This window comes from Schistocerca nitens, chromosome 7, assembly GCF_023898315.1.
Source record: "Schistocerca nitens isolate TAMUIC-IGC-003100 chromosome 7, iqSchNite1.1, whole genome shotgun sequence".
Taxonomy (NCBI): Eukaryota; Metazoa; Arthropoda; class Insecta; order Orthoptera; family Acrididae; genus Schistocerca; species Schistocerca nitens.
This window is the reverse complement of record NC_064620.1, coordinates 319,550,108-319,571,628: the sequence shown is the minus strand read 5'-3', so window position 1 is coordinate 319,571,628 and position 21,521 is coordinate 319,550,108. Positions and strand designations below refer to the sequence as shown.

The window sequence follows — 21,521 nt, the reverse complement described above, 5'->3', positions numbered from 1 at the left end:
TTTCCTTTCTTTTCTCCCACATTCTTTTCCATATATAACACTGGCATACAAACAAAACAAGTAGAGATACACTCTTCAGTTTTTTAATTTCTTTATATTCATCTGTTTGTGTCTATAAGTTATAGCAGGCAGACATATTACAAGTTCTGCTGAGTTAATATTGTTAAAAAAAATCAGTTTGTCTCTATAAGTGGTAGCAGGCAAACATGTGAAGAGTTCTGCTGCATTAATATTGTTCAAAACTGAGTATTCTAACCAGACATTAAAGAAGTGTTATAAAAGTTATTTGGGAGACAAAGTTTATTAAAAAAATCATCTGTTTATCATTTCGTGATGCGCCAAGAATCCTGCATCAGGAGGATCGAAGCAAACAAGACAAATTTGCATGAGCAGTGGAGTGGCGATCATCATAACAACCTCTATGCTCAATAGTGGTAACAAGGAAAAGATGTACATAAATGTAAATGCTGAATATATGTATTGAATATTGAGAGTGTGTTGATATTAATGCCAATTAAAGTTCACTCAGAATACCTTCCAAAATTTTTTCAATTATTATTTCAGAATTTCCTTTTTAATTATTTAAGCAGAAATTTTTTAATCAGTTTCCATTACAAATATTACATTTTATTCCCCCCACAATTATTCACTACACCACTAAATTTACATGCTGCTGTTTTATAAACTAATATATAATATCTGTTATCACAAAATATCATTATGCTAGTCTGCATATATTTTACCTCGCTCAAGACAGCACCTAGCACCTCACAGTGAAATTTTGTTGTTTGTTCTGAACATGGTAACATAGCTGTGTGAACTTCATGTAGTCACTAAGTGATTTTGTTTATTAGGAATGTGAACTGTTGTCTGTCAGTCTGCACTTGATATTGGTGTTTTTTGATAGCTGTATTAAATGTGTTGATGACTTACTTTGAGAATTGTGCAGAATGGAATATTTTCTAATGACCTGTGATCTGTGTAAGGTTGCTGTCCATGAAATGTGTTGCCCCTGGACTAATCACAGAGACAATGTTCTAACCTGGTGTTTGTCAACCAAAGGTGTTTGTCAACCAAAGGTGTGAAGTAAACTGCTCATCATTCAAATGCTATTTAAATATAATAAACGTGCAAGCTAGTGAAAGCTAAAGTAATGTTGTAGTGTGTATTGTTATCTGACTTTGTTGCATACTCCAACTCCTTTCAGTAAGAGTCTTTGAATTTAACGTGCTACCAAGGTAGTTCAGTCTGCAACCAAGATAGTAATATTACAAGCTTTCAATACTGTGCACTTATACATTAACACTGTTGTAGCCATATTGTTTCCATGTTAATGTTCCATTATGATTATGAGCTCATAGAAAGGAAATCAACTTCCCAGTGTTTAAAACTAATAATATAGCTTCATTTATGAAACTAAACAGTGGAAAATTCTGGATTGAATAACAGTATGAAACAGGATAGATTGCTACCCACTGTACAGAGGAGGCATTGCGTGGACATTGTAAACTATAGATTGTACAATTAGTATGCAAATAGTAGTGATAGCACTCATGATTTTCACTGTGATAAATTGCTGTTGGAACATATTTGGCTCTTGGTGCCCATAATCCTGAGAATATGGTAATCGCATTTAATAACATGATAATTAAAAAACAGTCTTGGTCACAAATTTCTTTTAATCAGAGTGACCGGTTTCAATCCTTAAGGTTCATCTTCAGACTCCATAATGGCAGGTGGACTTCCATGAAGCAGGCTGCACCGATCCATGACACTGAACTGACTTCTCTAGCAGTTCTGCCATTCTGGAGTCTGAAGATGATCCTTAAGGATTGAAACCAGTCTCTCCAATTAAAAGAAATTTGTGATCAATATTTTTTTAAATTGTCATATTAATATCAGATCATTGATAATGTGTTCAAAAATTTTATCATTTAATAACCTCTGCCCATCACACCATTCTTCACCAAATGGGCAAATTACCACTGCTAATCTGTTCAGGTTTACTGTAAAGTATTCAGATTATCATTTGCTGACATGCATTTCTTCATAATGAGGTTAATAATAACTTACATGAAATGTGGAGAGTCCAGTAAACAACTTTTTCTCTAGAAGTTTGGCTAGGAGAAATTGGGCTATTTTCATGGTTATCATAAACATTAAAATTGACTTTTTTTGCAGACAAGAGTTCTGGTGACACACAGTATAACATTCCTGCCAGAAGTTGACCTCATTGTAGTTCTTAAAGATGGTGAAGTTACTGAAACCGGTGCTTATAAAGAGTTGCTGGAAAAGAAGGGTGCATTTGCAGAGTTCCTTGTCCAGCATCTTCAGGAGGCTGACACAGAAGGAGCAGATAATGGAGGTGAGATTTAAAATTTAAAATGCCCATCATATTGCCTTTTGTTAATTCTGACTCACTTCCAGATAGTTTTTTGTATTAGCTCATTGAGAATTAGAAGTGTTGCATATGTTTACAAATGTTAGACTACTGTTGTCACACTTAGCATAATGTGGGTGCATGCAGATGTGCAGCAACACATGCACACACCCACCCACCCACCCACACACCCACCCACCCACACACACACACACACACACACACACACACACACACACACACACACACACACACACACACGCACACACACATACACACACCCACACATTAGCACTAATATTGACAGGATCAAGAATGTTGTACACATGGTAGCGGAGTTCAAGGTTTCTTGTTTTGAGGTCTGCTATGATTACTAGGAATACAGCACCACTATTTTTAGTTAAAGAAAAGATGCATCAAAATGAGTTCCTTTCCATCTGCCTTGTGACTAAATGTGCAGCCAAATAAAGCAGATAGGGTATATTGCAATTGCTGATTTTTGTAGTTTCTTCCAAAATTTAAGTCTGTATGGCCATAGTCCAGGTTTCACTCAAGCAATAGGCAATTTTCTTGTTTAGATTCTGGTGTATACTTGAATAGCTAGATCAGCGTTTAGTGAAACAGTGTCAGAAAAATATTTCAAGTACTGTGTGACACAATTCTGCTTGTACGAGGGCAGTTCAATAAGTAATGCAACACATTTTTTTTTCTCGGCCAATTTTGGTTGAAAAAACCGGAAATTTCTTGTGGAATATTTTCAAACATTCCCGCTTCGTCTCGTATAGTTTCATTGACTTCCGACAGGTGGCAGCGCTGTACGGAGCTGTTAAAATGGCGTCTGTAACGGATGTGCGTTGCAAACAACGGGCAGTGATCGAGTTTCTTTTGGCGGAAAACCAGGGCATCTCAGATATTCATAGGCACTTGCAGAATGTCTACGGTGATCTGGGAGTGGACAAAAGCACGGTGAATCATTGGGCAAAGCGTGTGTCATCATCGCCGCAAGGTCAAGCAAGACTGTCTGATCTCCCGCGTGCGGGCCGGCTGTGCACAGCTGTGACTCCTGCAATGGCGGAGCGTGCGAACACACTCGTTCGAGATGATCGACGGATCACCATCAAACAACTCAGTGCTCAACTTGACATCTCTGTTGGTAGTGCTGTCACAATTGTTCACCAGTTGGGATATTCAAAGGTTTGTTCTCGCTGGGTCCCTCGTTGTCTAATCGAACACCATAAAGAGCAAAGGAGAACCATCTGTGTGGAATTGCTTGCTCGTCATGTGGCTGAGGGTGACAATTTCTTGTCAAAGATTGTTACAGGCAATGAAACATGGGTTCATCACTTTGAACCTGAAACAAAACGGCAATCAATGGAGTGGCGCCACACCCACTCCCCTACCAAGAAAAAGTTTAAAGCCATACCCTCAGCCGGTAAAGTCATGGTTACAGTCTTCTGGGATGCTGAAGGGGTTATTCTGTTTGATGTCCTTCCCCATGGTCAAACGATCAACTCTGGAGTGTATAGTGCTACTCTTCAGAAATTGAAGAAATGACTTGAGCATGTTCGTAGGCACAAAAATCTGAACGAACTTCTCCTTCTTCATGACAATGCAAGAACTCACACAAGTCTTCGCACCCGAGAGGAGCTCACAAAACTTCAGTGGACTGTTCTTCCTCATGCATCCTACAGGCCCGATCTCGCACCGTCGGATTTCCATATGTTTGGCCCAATGAAGGACGCAATCCGTGGGAGGCACTACGCAGATGATGAAGAAGTTATTGATGCAGTACGACGTTGGCTCTGACATCGACCAGTGGAATGGTACCGTGCAGGCATACAGGCCCTTATTTCAAGGTGGCGTAAGGCCGTAGCATTGAATGGAGATTACGTTGAAAAATAGTGTTGTGTAGCTAAAAGATTGGGGAATAACCTGGTGTATTTCAATGCTGAATAAAACAACCCCTGTTTCAGAAAAAAAATGTGTTGCATTACTTATTGAACTGCCCTCGTAATACATGGTTCACATTTGCTTGGTTGAACTTGTAACTTCTGTATTAGTTTCGTGTACTCATATGTTTGTGTGCACTGTAAAGAGTCCTTACACTGTCTGTAAGCTGATCAGCAGCAGGCACATGTTCAAAAATACTGCATTTACTCAAACAATAGGAAATCCAGGATGGAATCTAACAGTATAATGAAAAGGAAAGTTGCTACTCACCATATAATGGAGATGCTGAGTCACACGTAGGCACAACTGAAAGACTGTCACAACATAAGCTATTGGTGAACAAGGCCTTTGTCAGCAATAGATGACAAACACACACACACACACACACACACACACACACACACACACACACACACACACACACACACACACACACAAATGCAACTCACACACACATGACTGCAGCCTCTGGCAGCTGAAGCCACACTGCAAGCAACAGCAGCAGAGGGGAAGGGATAGCTGGTTGAGGGTGGGGGACAGTGACTTGCTGCTGAGGAACACACAAGGACAAGGTGTAGAGAGGGTAGGACAGCTAGGTGCAGTCAGGAGGTTAGACAGGTGGCAGTAGAGGGGTGGGGGGAGGGAGCAGAAAAGGAGAGAAGTAAAAAGACTGAGTGCAATGGTGGAATGAGGGCTGGGAAGTGCTGGAATGGCAACAGGGAAGGGCCAGGGTAGGTGAGAAAAATGACTAACGAAGGTTGAGGCCAGGAGGGTTACAGGAACATAGGCTACATTACAGGGAGAATTCTCACCTGTGCAATTCAGGGAAACTGCTGTTGGTGTGAAGGATCCAGTCATTGAAATTTAGGATGTTGTGTTGGGTAGTGGGGTTGGCAACAGGATGGTCCACTTATTTCTTAGCCACAGTTTGTCAGTGGCTATTCATGTCAACAGACAGCTTGTTGGTTGTCATGCTCACATAGAATGCAGCACGGTGGTTGCAGCTTAGCTAGTAGATTACACGATTGGTTTTACAGGTAGCCATGCCTTTGATGGTATAGGTGATGTTTGTGACAAGAGTGGAGTAGGTGGTGGTGGGAAGATGTATGGGACACATCTTGCATCTAGGTCTATTTACAGGGATATGAGCCACGAGGTAAGGGGTTGAGGGAAGGTGTTGTGTAGGGATGGACAAGTATATTGTGTGGGTTCAGTGGAGAGCAGAATACCACTATGGAAGGATTGGGAAGGACAGTTGGCAAGACATTTCTCATTTTGGGGCATGACAAGAGGCAATCAAAACCCTGGTAGAGAATGTAATTCAGTTGCTCCAGTCCTGAGTGGTACTGAGTTAATAGGGGAATGCTCCCCTATGGGCAGATGGTGAGACTTTGGGAGGTTGTGGGAGCCTGGAAAGACAAGGCACGTGGATTTGTTTTTGTACAATGTTGGGAGGATAATTACAATATGTGAAGGCCTCATTGAGACCCTCGGTATATCTTGAGAGGGACCGCTTGTCACTGCATATGCAATGACCATAGGTGCCTAGGCTGTACGGAAGGTACTTCATGATATGGAATGGGTGGCAGCTGCATGTGGTTAGTACGTTTGATATTGATGGAGGTACTGATGTAGCCATCTTTGAGGTAGAGGTTAACATCTAGGAAGTTGGTTTGTTGGGTTGTGGAGGACCAGGTAAAGCTGTTGATGTAATGTGGATAGGGTGTCCTCACCCTTGATCCGGATCACAAAGATGTCACACTGCATGCTCTGCTTACTTGCCATTCTGTATCAACTGTCTCAGCGATGCACAAGAGATGGCTACAAGATTGCACTGATTGTTGGTGCAGCATCTTACATCTCAGATTACTCCTGCTGATATCATTAATCCTATACCTTCAAATTGATCACTCTTCCTGTGTCACTCTCCCTTATTTTCACATGTTACACATGTTATTTCCCTCACCTTTCTGGTGCCACATGATCTTGTATCTCATCCTTTGAATCCCTGCCCACTTCCCACTCTTTCTCCATTCTATCCCAGTTTGTTCCCACTAATTTCACCTCATCCAGTCACGTCTTCCATCTTCCATCCCCCTTCTTCACACTTATCCACCCTATGACCTGCTACCCACAGTAAAATATTTTTTTTAGTTATTTATAACTTTTCTTTGATCTGATTGTGACTTCACACAAATTTTAGTGAGTATTTACCATTTGTTATCATCAACTCCCTCAGATTTCATCTTGTTTCGGCCTTTTTCATCTGTTTCTTCCGTTTTTGATTTTTCCCACGTACTTGGGTGTATTTTTGCGAATATTTTCAGACCTAATTCTAAGTTATTTATGTAATTTTTCGCATTTTTTCACCACCATGGTTCCTTGCTCCTTCCATCTGTGTCAATATAGAAAAGTTTCCATATCCCTAGCCACTTACTGTTCTAGTACTGTTGCTTGGCTCATGGCATCTCCCCATAAGGCCTTACCATCAGATTACCTGCCTCTGGCTGCCACCACTCCTTCCACAGTGACCTCCATCACTTCGGATTCCACCAATCCTTAGCTCTCGCCAACATAGTCCTGCAAAACCATATCAACCAAACTCAAACTTCCTTGCAAGAACTCCTTTCCATCAGTAAAATTCTCCTGCTGTGCAATCCCAAATTTCTGGCCCCCATAACACACACTGAAACTCTTGCTCACCAGGAACAATAGCAACATGTGCAACACCACCCCAAAAAACCCTCCACCCTGCTCACTTCCTACTCTTGCTTTGAAGTACCACTGTCCACCACCTCTACAAGAACCTCCAAGCCTCCCCCACACCCCCCTTACAGCAGACAAACCCTGTCTTTCAGACCTACTAATTTTACCCCACCACCACACAGAACCCAGAAGACAAACAGACCCAAAACACAGTCATGAACCTTTCCTCCAGGAGCCTTAGCCCCACAGATAATCAGTCTTTCAAAAGACCTCACCTCGTGTACAATTCCCATATTCAATCATGTGGGGCTTTTTAAAGACCTTCTCTCCTTCTCCTGGCCTCAACAGTGGAAAAAACATTTTTGCCACGAACCCTACCTATCAGACTCAACCAAGGACCAATTTTGAACTCTGCCTGACTCAGTTCACTCCTCCATCCAACTGTGATCCACCTCACTGCTCCTAAATGACCTCCTCTTAACTTTCCAGAATTTCTTAACCTCGAACCTTGCCTTGCCATCATTCCCCAAATCTCTCAGCATGCAAACTAACCTTACATCTGCAGAAAGAACCACAGTCCACCATCTAAAAACTTATCCTTACCTTATGATCCTACCTGGGTACAAAGGCTGCATCAACGTTGTTTTGAACCGCAAGGATTACCGGGCAGAAGGCTTCACCAGCTGTCAGATACATCCACCTCCAAACTTTGCCACAGTGACTCTATTCCAGAAATCCAGCAGGATCTCCAGTCCTCAGATCCTTAGGCCTATCCCAGAACCTCTCCCCAGTGTCCATCTCTCTGCTCACCCCTACTACTCCCTGCACTCCTACCTTCTACACACTTCCTAAAGTCCATAAAGCCAACCACCCAGGATGCTCAATTGTGGCTGGTTTGCCCCCACTGAGAGAATCTCTGCTCCCATAGTCAATACCTTCAGCCTATTATCTGGAAAAACCCTCTTATATAAGAGGTATCAATCATTTCCTCCACCAACTCTCCACAGTTCCTGACCCTTTACCACATGCTCCCCTGCTTCTCACTGTTGGTGCTTCGTCCCTTACACAGACATTCCTAATGCCCATGGCCTTACCACTGTTGAACACTACCTTTCCCAATGCCTGATAGATTTTGAACAAACAGCCTCCTTCCTATTCCCATGACCAAGTATATCCTCACCCACAATCCACAATTAGTTCTCCTTTGAAGGCATTACTTACAAAAAAATCCAGGATATGGCTCTGGGTGCCCACATGGTGCCATAATATGCCAACCTATTCATGGGCCATCTAGAGGAATACTTCCTAAACACCCATAATATTAAATCCCTCATCTGGTTCAGATTCATTGATGACATCTTTGTTATCTGGATTGAGGGTGAGGACACCCTATCCCCATTCCTCCAGAACCTCAACAGCTTCTCCCCCATTTGCTTCACCTGGTCCTACTCATCCCAACAAACCACCTTCCTAGATATTGACCTCCACCTCAAAGATGGCTACATCAGTACCTCTGTCGATATTAAACCTACTAACCACATGCAATACCTCCACTTCGACAGCTTCCACCCATTCTGTTCCAAGAGGCCCCTTCCATACAGCTTAGTCATCTGTGGTCATCGGATCTGCAGTGACATGTGGTCCCTCTCAAAATATACCGAAGGTCTCACTGAGGCCTTCACACACCATAATTACCCTCCCAACCTTGTACAAAAACAAATCCCTGGGCCTTAGCTTTCCAGTCTCCCACAACCTCCCAAGTCCCACCATCAAGTCACAGAGGAGCATTCCCCTCATAACTCAGTACCACCCAGGACTGGAGTAACTGTATTACATTCACCAGCAGGGTTTTGACTACCTCTTGTCATGCCCTGAAATGAGAAATGTCCTGTCCACTAACCTTCCCACACCTCCCACAGTAATATTCCACCATTCACTGAACCTACACAATATACTCATCCATATCTACACAACCCCTGCTACCAAACCCTTACCTCATGGCTCATATCCCTGTAATAGACCTAGATGCAAGACATGTCCTGTCCATCCTCTCACCACCATCTACTCCACTCTGGTCAGAGACATCACCTATCCCATTAAAGGCATGGTTACCTTTCAAACCAGTCATGTAATCTACAAGCTAAGCTGCAATCACTGTGCTGCATTCTATTGGGCATAACAACCAACAAGCTGTCTGTCTGCATGAATGGACACCGACAAACTGTGGCCAAAAAACAAGTGGACCACCCTGTTACTGAACATGACATCATTCATTTCAGTGACTGCTTCATGGCCTGTGCCATATGGCTTCTTCCCACAAATACCAGCTTTCCTGAATTGTGCAGGAATTGCTGCCTGCAATATATCCTACATTCCTGTAACCCTCCTGACCTCAACCTCCATTAGTCATTTTTGTCACTCATCCAGCCCCTTCCCTGTTCCCATTTCAGCACTACACAGCCCTCACACCACCAATGCACCCAATTTTTTTATTTCTCTTCTTTCCCACTACCCCCCCCCACCCCACCCCACCCCTCCCCAACACTCTGTCTAACCTTCCGGCTGCACCTAGCTGCACTACCCACTCTCCACCTTGTCCTTGCACACTCCCCAGCAGCACAGCAGCACTGCACTGTCCCCCACCCCTACCCTGCTATCCCTCCCTCTCCCTGCCCCAGCTTCCTCATTACTCCCACCCAGATGTCTCTCCCATCATGCATTGCTGCTGTTGCTTGCCGTGGCTTCAGCTGCCAGGGGCTTCGGTCGTGTGTGTGTGTGTGTGTGTGTGTGTTTGTCTGTCATCTATTTTTGACAAAGGCCTTGATGGGTAAAAGCTTATATTGTGATAGTCTTTTAGTTGTGCCTATCTGCTACACAGCATCTCCTCTACATGGTGAGTAACAGCTTTCCTTTTCACAATACTAATACTACATTTAAATCACATAGTAGCTCCCAGATGTTTCTTGTGACTTTTGGCATTTTCCTAAAATTTGCTAATGTTTTTAATAGTTTCCTTGGTTGAAAACTGGATATATGAATGAATTTAGAATTCCAGCTGTGAATGAGTCACCTCTCACTGCTATGTGAATTTCAATTTTTTTTAAGCTAGATAAGCAGCATAACATGTTAAAAAAGTATTTGGCCTCAGTGATTGAGAGTGTTACTATTTAATGTACAAGTTTTCAGAATGTAGGTTTTACTTTATTTTATTTATTTTTATTTTTTTATTTTATTTTATTTATTTATTTATTTACAGCTAAATACAATACTGGAATGTGCTAGGTAGATTACAAACAACAGAAGGAGTAAAAGTACCCATGCATGATATTGTTGAGATATTAAGTGGTAACAGATCATACAAGAAATTGTCCAGAAACTTAGTCACAAACATAATGCCCTGTTCTTTCTTGGAGATTGATATGCTGCCCCCCCCCCCCCCCCCCCCATACCAACCCTCACCCCCCACCCTGTGCTGTTTTCCTTATATACATAAACCTATGCAGTGGCTGAAATATACAACCTTTACTTTATCCATTGTTTATATCTCCTTTTTCCTTCAGAACTTGAAGAGATCAAACAGCAATTAGAGACTGCAATTGGTGCTGGAGAACTATCTCAAAAATTGAAGCAGACAAGATCACAAATTTCAGAAAGTCACAGTGAGAGTGACTCAGTTGATGATAAAAATTCACTGTCAATGTCAGGATCAGTATCCAGGTACAGACCTTTTTGTTATTATCATTTTTATTTAAGATATTAAAGAATTACACAAAAGTGCCCTGCTGCATATCGGAATAATCATATCCAAAACAGCAATTCTTAAATCATAATCCATGTATCATGTAATTCAAACAGAGGATGCCATTTTTTCAACAAATATGGTTTTAAATGATACTGTAGAGTTAGTTATTCTAATATTTATGTTGTGTGTGGAATAAAAGTGCCATCTATATTTCATTTTTCACGAGGTTTTAACTTGTGAAAATATGACCATTGATATCATTGTTTTCTGAATATTTATGAAGCACCTTGTGTGAAGATAGAGGCAAATGTGAAGGGGACAGAAATTGGGGATATGACACACCTACTAGTAGAGACTAGGCAACCTCTCTCTCTCTCTGATTTGGAGATCTTGGCAATTTTCTTGCTCTCCAGCAGCATCTGAACTTCTTCCATTGTTTATTTCCTGTCTGCCTGTGTTTTCTGATTAAGCAATTACATTTGAAAGCATTGCATACATGCCCTCTTATTCTTTTTCTACAGTATGCTATATTATTTTGTTTTCTCTCTTTTTCTTTTATGTTGTTACTAATTTCATGAAAACTGATATATTTGCTCATGGAGGTGCTTCGGAACCAAAAGTTTAAAGGTTTGAACCCTGACATGGGATGTGGACATTACATTGGGCACTCTTTGTCTATGTGCCCTGGTACATTCTGTGTGTAATACAATCCTATTTTCATTATGGCTTGACAGTGTGCCACAGTAACTGTTTGGCAGAAGAACAAATTAAACATTACAGAAAATTACCTAAATGAAGACCATTTATTAGAATTGAAAGTGTTCAGTGTGTTCTAATGAGTGAACAGTTTTTGAGGTGAGTAATTAAGGCGTCCATTGAACCATAACCAATTATGGCTTTGGAGACAGATGTGGGACTGATAAATGTGTTCTACATTGCATCCCCTATTGCTGACAACAAGACAAAAGCATGCCCTGGTCATGGACAGGAGCGTTGCTAAACCATGTGGACTGTCTTAATAGATTTTGGGCATGCAGTCATAGAAACTCCATGTCTTCAACTGATATTTTGGTCATCTTTCAAGTGAGCCAACAGAAGGTGCAGCAGTTACATCCATCATTTTAACCATGAGAACTGCATAACTGCACTTATTGTTACAGACATAAAAGTGCCAGAGATGATGCTTGGTAGCAAAGAGTTTTGTATGCAGTGAACCTGTGGTTAGATGCTTGGTTCATGTAGGGACATTGATGCATCAGTAGTGACTGCCATGTAGCAATATCTTAAGAAGTTCATCTAACAAAGTGCTGATTTGCATGCTTTGTCCAGATTCATACCACTTTCTCTATTAATTAAATCCTTTGCTAAACAAATTTTCATTGCTTCTTTCACTACTGAGTCCCAGAATGATATTCAGACTAGAATTTCAACACCGTTGTACTGCATAGAATTGCCAGTATTGATGCAGCGCTGTGACAAAATGATTGCTGCATAATACTGGCCACTCTATGCTGTCGGACAATATTGAACGTGAATGTGAACTTCATCACTTTGGGATTCAGAAGTGAAGGAAGCTGTGAAAATCTGTTTGACAAAGAATGTAATTAATAGAGAGAGTGACTTCAACCTGGTTGAAACTTAAAACTGGACAATTTCTTTGATCAACTCACAAAGACATTGCTATTGTGCAGCTCTTATTAATGCATTAATAACCCAGCATGGGTTGAGTATCCAACCAGATTCACTTCACTGCCAAACAAGACTGAACGAAGCTCCAGGACCCTATGGGATCACTATTAGACTGAATTTGTGGCTGTGTTGGATCTTACTTTAATTTTAGTATATTTTAGATCCTGTGTGGTATAAAACAGTGCCCAGTAGATGGATAAAAACACAGGTCACACCCATTTACAAGAAGGGCAGTTGAAATGATCCAAAAACTACTGTCCAATATCCTTGATGTCAATTTGTTGTAGAGTCTTAGAACACATTTTGAACTCAAATATAAAGACATATCTGGTACAGAATGACCTCCTCTAAACCATACAGTGCACATTCGAAAAACATTGATCACATGAAACAAAACTTGCAATATTCTCACTTGACAGACTGCAAGCTATAGATCAAGGCAGTCAGGTAGCTGCAGTATTTCTTTATATCTGAAAAGCTATAATGAATTCTCTACTACTGTAAATGATGAAAGTATGTGAATGCAGCTTGCCGCTAACTTGGTGTAATGTATTGTCTGTACAGAGGTGTATCTGTCGCCTTTATTACTCCTTCACTCTCACACATAAATCGGTACAATAAAGTTAGGGCTTCCTGTTTTATAATTAGGCTGATCCATGATAAGACAGACAAAGAATTATGCTAATGGAGGATTCTGAGTATTTTCTCGAATTTCATTCGCTCTCTCCCTCTCTCTCTCTCTCTCTGTCCTTTATCTGTGTACAGTTTAAATATATTATTTACGTGAAATCAGCCTAGTAGAATCTCTGGTGGAGCCCTTTGTCTTAATATTCAGCGGCTGGCTTGCTGGAAAGAGATCTTTACATTTGTTATTATTATTAAGCGCTGCATTCAGTTGGGAAAATCGATCGTTTGAACAATTTGTTCAGTTTACGACAGATCTAGAATTTCAGATGTGGACGAAGCCTTTTTGGACGATTTATAAAAACTCGGAGATTGCAGGCTCTCTTTGTCACAGCTGAAACTTCCCCACTAATTACAGGGCCAAGACAATCATCAATGATTCAGACAGAGAACTCATTCGTCATTCACTCTAGAATAAAGTGGTCACAAACCTTATTTCTGAGGAAAATTGTATATTCGATCCATCTCCATTACATGTTCCGTTTTCTGTGGATTCCAAGTCTTATGTAATTTGCTTTTACAGTTCTTTCTTTCTCTTTACCTATCCCGCTAGTGGCACAAACATTAATAGCTCGCTTTAGCGAGAAGAAGAGTAAATATGTTTCTTTTAGCAACCCGACAATCTTCCAACCGATACTTCCGAAGCTGTTCCCTTATCCCTCTATAATAACCATGGAGAATACATCTCTGTATCTCTCTTATTCCAAAGAATAAACGTACTAGAAAAATACCTTTGCGTCGACGAGCTGTCGGCGCATATATTACTAGAAAATCTGATCAGATACTTTTCAAACGTAAATAAATGTGGATGATTCGATTGACCATTATTAATTATTGTGTGGTAGAGGGTAATTTTCCGTGGGGAGATTACAATGCCCCTCGCAGCGAGCGAAGTTTGTGAGCTCAATTTTGATTCACCGAACACACTTCGCGAGCTATCTATTAGCGTGGATAACCCGGAAGTGATGATTGTCAGTCCTTCGACTGAAAAGGAATATTATGTTTGAGACAGGCGAAGAAAAGAAATGTTGAAGACAGAAGACATGAAGAGACAGGTACCGCGGCTGTATTGCTTTTACGTGCATCTAGGTGTTATGTTTGCTGTGCACAACCAAGGAAGATGATCTTTCATGAAACCGTTATCAGGGTCTACCCATTCGGGAACTTTCTTAAGCAGGGAAACCTTGGAAAACCTCTTAAGCCTAGACCCCCAGCCTACGGTACATAGAAGATAGGAAAGCCTATAGAAGAAAAAAAAATATAATTTTGAAATAGATCTCTAAAGGAAAGACAGGGATCAATTTGTATAACGATTTGGAGAAGGGTGGTTTGTGCCTCTAGGAAAAAAAATGTTTTACAATAAATAAGGTGAATTCTCGTTTTACAATCTTGTTCCTAGGACAATATCTTGCGGTGCTAAACTCCCCCGGGTCTTGCATGTCCCCGATGTCCACATTTGTAGTCGGTCTTCTACGCGGCCCCCTTTGTAGTTGATCTTCTACGCGGCCCACAATGGGAAGAGTAGAAGGAACAGGGATACTCGAATTCACATGCAACATTCATTCCAAAAGAAGTAGCAATGACCAAAAGGGAAACTCTTCCTGTAAGAGAACTGGTTAGGTTGCACCGTCCAAGATTCTCCTTTTTGAAAGCAAAATCCTTATGGCTTCATGGATCCTTTTTGTTACGTCGTACTTCAAGGAATTCAACCATTAACTAATGATGTTGCCAAAAGCATCATCCGATTTACTCTCGCTTGAATACTCCTTTTGACTTTGCCTCCCCACTTGTGCTTATAAGTCCAACAGTTCTAACACATTTTCTATCACTGATTTGTTCTTCGTAATTTAAAGGATTCATGCAACTTACAATAGATTTTGGATTCAAATCATCGAATAATGGAAAGTGTAGTTCATTTTATACAAAGACATAATCCATATTTCCTTGATAAGTCATATAATTTAGCTATACTCAAAAAACTTTTTATTCTAAATACATATATTTCTCCGCTTGAGTGCTGAAATGTAAAAGTTATTAGCATTGAGGAATGCGGATTCACTTCTTTCATTTACTCTCTGATTCATACGGTGTTCATCCATGCTCATATATGGAAATGGATTTTTCAAACAAAATTCCCAAACGAACACGAACCATTAAATAACTACTAATTCTATAAATATTACTTTCTTTAATCATTCATTAATAAATTAAAAACTCTTAACTTCTAATTATAACACCTTTTCCTTTTAAAGTTCAACATGAATCAGTTTACCCTCGCATTTGGTGCGAGTCTCTTACAAAGCATATCTGTGTCGTCTATATCGATTTTAATTCTCGTGCCGACGTCAACTGTTTTGCGCGGGAAATTATCTTTGCGGCATTAACCGTCACTCACAATTCACTGCCACAACACATCCCTTCACACGTTTACACATCAAAGCGTTCACATGAGATTATATATGAATATTCACTCGGAACCTCTTTTGATTATTCAACATCATTGGTGGGAAACATTTCATTTTTCTTGAAGGTGAGTTAGATCCTTTATAAATCTTGATAACATTAGCAATGCTAAAGTTCTATCTTCACCCAAACCACAGGTGAAGCTTATCTCCACTATCTTCTTTACAACACTCGATAATAATAGTTAGTCACTATTTCTATACTCTATGTCACTGATTAACTATTTCAATTTAAAGGTTTCTAACACTACACACACAGTTTATTGTTATGTTTTTTTTTTTTTTTATGAGCGTTCATCTCTGTCACTCGGAACACCATTCCTCCCTATCTTCTAATCTTCATTATATTTTTTTAAGTCGTTATGAGAAAATAACCCTTTTATTTTGTTCGATCCCGGGTATGCTAACAGATAAGCTCCAGGATTCGGAATTTGTAGGATAATGTATGGGCCAGTATATAGTAACTCCCATTTCTTTATACTTTTCTTTATTACGGATGATTTGGTATGTCGCTTGACTAGTACCTTCTCTCCGACATGGTATGTCTGTACCCTCTTGATTAATTTGTCATATTGTTGTTTTCTCTGATCAGCCTTTTTCGTCATATTTATGATAGCTTGTCTTATTTTTTCTTCCCAAGGCATCTCAGTTTCCTGAGTTTTGGGGATATGGTCAGTCCAGAAGTTTTCCTCTTTTGCTTGGAACATCAATTCACGAGGTGTATATCCAGTTGAGGAGTGGGGCATGTTATTGTATATCTGCTCAAACTCTTCCACATAATTTGCCCACGCAGTTTGCTTATTATGGCAATACATCCTCATAAATCGATTGAATTCTCTAAAAATCCTCTCAACCAGATTGCCTTGTGGGTGGTAAAATGATGTTAGTATGTGTTTCACACCGACTTGAGACAAAGTCTGCTTCCATCGGAGTCCCGTGAATATTTTAGCATTGTCTGTTATGATCGCCTTAGGTGTACCAACATGTGGAAGATAATCCCTTATCAATCTTAACACAATTACTTTGGCTGTAGCCGCCTTTATCGGGTATAGCTTTACGTATTTCGTACACACATCGAGAAATGCCAACACATATTTAACACCACCTCTTGAAGTAGGTAACGGTCCACACAGATCGCACGAAATTAATTCTTTTGGCTCTTGTACTAATATAGAGCATAATGGGTGCTTAGTCCCTTTTGAATCCGGCTTTGTTTTTTGACAGATTATGCATCTCTTTAAGACCTCATGCACTCTGCGCTTTATGTTGTGAAAATAACAGTACCCACTTATCTTGTCTGCACATTTTGTCGCACCGAAATGTCCCCAGGTTAAATGAGTGAACCATACAAGTTTCTCTATTTGCGCCTCAGGTATACAAACACACCAACGAACTTTGTTTGGCCTTCCACAGCGGAAAAATAATACGCCATTTACCAGCTTGTAATAATTTGCTATCTGATCCGAAGGTTGCTGTTGTAACCTTTGAATGACACTTCCCCATTGAGCATCTTTTTTCTGTGACTGGGCCATATGCACACACAAATTGACATAGTACGCCTTAAATGGATTTTCCTGCAGCAGCAATACTGGGAATTCTGAGGTATTATTTACTTCAATCTCTTTGGTTAAAACCTGCGGTGACCTTGATAGAGCGTCAGCAATAATGTTTTGCTGCCCTGAGACATGTACGATCTTAAACTGGTATTGTTGCAGAGCCAGTCTGGGGTGTAACAGTTTACACGTTTGTAAAAACGTTAATGATTGATGATCGCAGTATACGATAGTCTTTGACCCATATAAATAATAATGAAATTTTTTAAATCCCCAGACGACCGCAAGAGCCTCTAATTCTGTCGTCGTGTAAGTTCGTTCACAGTTGGACAAAACACGACTAGCAAACGCAATAGGACAAAAGGTAAGCTGTCCATCTATCTTGCGTACTTGGAAAAGGCACGCTCCAAGACCCACATTTGACGAATCTGTTGACAAGTAAAATTCCTCTTGCATGTCCGAATGGTACAAAAGCGGTGCATTTACTAATTGCTTCTTTATCTCTTCAAATGCTTCCTGACACTCTAATGTCCAGAGCCAGGGCACATCCTTCTTCAGCAAACTATTTAGAGCTGCTGCATTCATGGCCTGATTCGTTATAAATCTTCTAAAAAATGAGGCGAGACCCATAAACCCTTTTAATTGCCTCCTATTTCTGGGTGTTGGAAACTTACTAATCGCAATTAGCTTCTCCTTGGTTGGTAAAATTCCCTTTGCGTCAATTATATGCCCCAGGAACTTGATTCTGTTTAGTGCAAAATGGGATTTCTGTAGGTTAGCAGTTATTCCCATGGTTTTGAACACGTCCAACACCCGACTCAGTAAGGTAATATGCTCCTCCCAGGTCTTCGATGCAATAAGCATATCATCAACAAATACTGTTATCCTGCTTCTTAGTTCTGGTCCTAGAGCATAATCTAGAGCTGCTATAAAGATTCCAGCACTAATGTTGAGTCCGAAAGGAACTACAGTAAATTGGTAACTTCTTCCGGAATAAATGAAAGCTGTATATTTCCTTGATAACTCATCCAGCTTGACCTGCCAATAAGAACTCCGCAAATCAATGCTCGTCAAATATTGGACATCCTGGAATCGTTGTATAAGTTCGTCTATGTTTTCCGGATGTGTTCTCACTGGAATTATGATTTTATTTATTTCTCTGGCGTTGAGTACCAGCCTCACAGTCCCATTTGCTTTTGGCACGACCAACAATGGGGAGCAGTATGGGCTTGTAGAGGGTTCGATCAAACCCCATTTCAACATGCGATCTATTTCTTTTTGAACTTGAGCCTTTAACCTCCAGGGAACAGGATAGAAAGTTCTACAATACGTTTCGTGCGGCTTAACGTAGAGATGGCATATGTATCCCTTAATAACTCCTGGCCTTTCATCAAACACGTTTTCATACGCTAATAATAATTCTTTGAGCTGCTTCTTCTGATCTTCAACAATGCAGTCGGATTCATTTAACTTCTCATACACTAATTGACCGAAATCTCCTTTGACTTGGAACTTATTATTTACGTGCTGTTTAGAATTTTGTGCAGTCCTGATTACTTGCACACTGATCCCACTATTATATTTTCTGGTAAGGCTTTCCTTTTTCAACAAGTCCAACTCAATTTCTTGTTTATTTACATTTAACCAAATTTTTCCTGTTTTAAAATCTATTCTGCATCCGTATTGACGTAGGCTGTCGACTCCGATAATGCAGTCTACCACCAAATTTTTCACAACAAGGAATGTGCTTAATATTGCTACATTTCCGACTTCTACACTAAGTAGTGACTGCACTTCTACATTAGCCGATCTAGCCCCAACGGCGCCTATTATTCTGCAATTTTGAACTGGAAAAATTGGTACTCGTCTTATATTTCTGATCTTGTTGAATAGTGCCTCCAAAATAACATTTGTGGTTGCAGCTGTGTCTAAAACCACCACTATAGGTACAGTCTCCAAAATGACTTGCACTTCGGCTACTGCCACCTGTTCCTTATCCTCATCTTGGGGTTCTAAGTCCTCGGTCAATTCATCTGCCAGTAATCGTCCATCATTATACGTTAGCATGGGTACACATATCCTGTTGCCCCTCAACCAATTGTTGACCGCTCCTCCGGGGCACGAGTGGGTCCTTACAAGTTTGTTGGATTTTGATTCGCCTGGTGGTTGACATCGTCCATCACTTCGGTAATTACCGGTTGATTTGCAGACGTCCGTCCCCACTGATGTTGGTTGTTTGAGTTTATTCCCCCCGGTTGATTCCACTTTCTATTGCTGTTATTGTTCCAGGCTTGCGGTCTGAAATTCCTTTCATTCCCCCATACGGGATTGTATCTTTTCCCATTCCTGTTGTTCCTTGGATAGCCCCTCGCAAGACTATTTCCGGTATTATTATTGAGATTTTGAGGGGTTTCTCCACTATTTATCGATCTCCGTGCGTTTGCTTGCCTACCATTTGGCGGAGGTTCTATCTCCCTATATTGGAATCTGTTGTTACGGGCTTTCTGGTTGTTCTCTTCGATAATGTCTATATGATCTAACGTCGTGAGGAACGACTCCAGGTCTTTATCGTTGCCGTAAATTAATTGATTCCGGATGCTAGTTGGTAGTCTTGCCTTAAGTATGTTTATTATGTCCGGCAAGGGCATAGGTCTGTCCCAATATCTAGTTTTATTTATATATTTTTCAAAATACTTCCTAAGGCTTCCTTTTGAAAAAGAGAAAGGCTCTGGGTAGAGCACCTCCTGCCTTAGGCGTTCCTGTACCCCTTCTGACCAGAATTTTGCTAAAAACGCTTTCTCAAAATCATCGTATGTTGAGCAAACAGAAGTCATGTCTGAGGCCCAGATCGCCCCCGAACCTTGTATATACCCCGTAACGAAACTGATCTTCTGCCACTCCGACCAATTTCTGTGTAGCACTCCTCTAAAACTTCGAATAAAAACAATCGGATGGACCCCCCTTTTGTCAGGGTTAAAAATCTGGAATTGCCGATGCTTTATCATTTTTTCTTCGGCATGGCAAAGGCTTTCGTAATCTCCGTCAGATAAAACTTCACGCGAACAACTAGCTCGTGGCAATTTAATATTTGAGTTACTTACACAAGTCGGTATTGTGTGCGAATGTGCAGTAACTGGCTCTATAGTCGCTGCCAACTTCTGTTGCTGGCCTGTATTAATTTGTTCTGAGCCTTGTTGTGAAACGCGTATCGACTCTTCTATCGTTTGTTTCCAATGCTCGAAATCAGCACCTAACTGCTGTCGCGCTTCCTCAAGTCCTTTCGCAAACAAATTCTCTTCCTGTTTGCCACATAGACTCTGGAATGCTGCTTTAACATTTTGCTCAATGTTTTCACACATTAGCCTTTTGTTTTCTAATGTGATTTCGGATAATTTACCCGTTAATACATTAATTTGGTGGTCTATAACGTCTTGACGCTCCGTCAGATGTTCAACACTTTCCTTTAGGTTAGTCTGCGTACGTGCCAATTCAGGAAGTTGCGCAATTGCACATGACATGGCATCTTGCTTTTGTACTATTTGCGGAACCATTTCCACCTGTTCCCGCATGGTATCTATCTTAATAGCCACATACTCCTTCATTTCTACACGTACGCGGTGAGTAGATTCCTCACATTGAGCTTTCACCAATTCTATTTGTGCAGTTAATTTTCGTTCCGTCTCTTCGGCCTGATCTTTAAGTTCCTTTGTCTTCGCCTCTATCCGCTGCTCTAATTCGGAAAAACTGTCGTGTAACTGCTGCTTAATCTCAGCTTTCAGATTTTCCTGCCCTTCCGTAACTGAGCTAATTTCGCGTTCAAATCATTTTGCCCTTCATTAACTGAGGCGAACTTCGCGTTAATGTTGGTTTTCAAATTTTCCTGCCCTTCAGTAACCGAGGCTAATTTCGCGTTAATGTCGGTTTTCAAATTTTCCTGCCCCTCAGTAACTGAGGCTAATTTCGTATTCAAATCATTTTGCCCTTCAGTAACTGAGGCTAATTTCGTATTCATATTATTTATGGTCTCAGTTATCATCTGCATCTGCCTCATGATAACGACCAATGGATCTAATCCATGTTGCGTACTTGCTGTTACATCTCCAGCCGTGTCTATCGGGCGTTCTATTGCACTATCTGTAGCGATCGGTTCTGCAACACTTCTTACTACATCATTATTATCAGTGCTAACAGCTGAAGGCTGTTGCGTGCCGCTCTGCTCTGCTTGACTCATCTTAAACATTGCCCTAGTTAAAACCATATAAATGTTCTACCGTCAATATATATATATATATATATCTCCCTTCACACAAGAGTACTTCTGTGTTTACTTTCTTATTGTACTTATACAGATAAAT

At 40.6% G+C, this 21,521-nt stretch overlaps 1 protein-coding gene across 3 annotated transcripts in view; it reads left to right on the top strand.

Moving 5' to 3' along the window:
* Window positions 1–21,521, top strand: part of LOC126194751 (multidrug resistance-associated protein 1-like) — a 368,141-nt gene that overhangs the window by 212,697 nt on the left and 133,923 nt on the right. For all 3 annotated transcript variants that reach the window (XM_049933026.1, XM_049933028.1, XM_049933027.1), the window contains exons 17-18: window positions 2,182–2,365; window positions 10,597–10,753. In XM_049933026.1, the coding sequence (XP_049788983.1) occupies window positions 2,182–2,365; window positions 10,597–10,753 (341 nt within the window). The remainder of the gene's footprint in view (window positions 1–2,181; window positions 2,366–10,596; window positions 10,754–21,521) is intronic.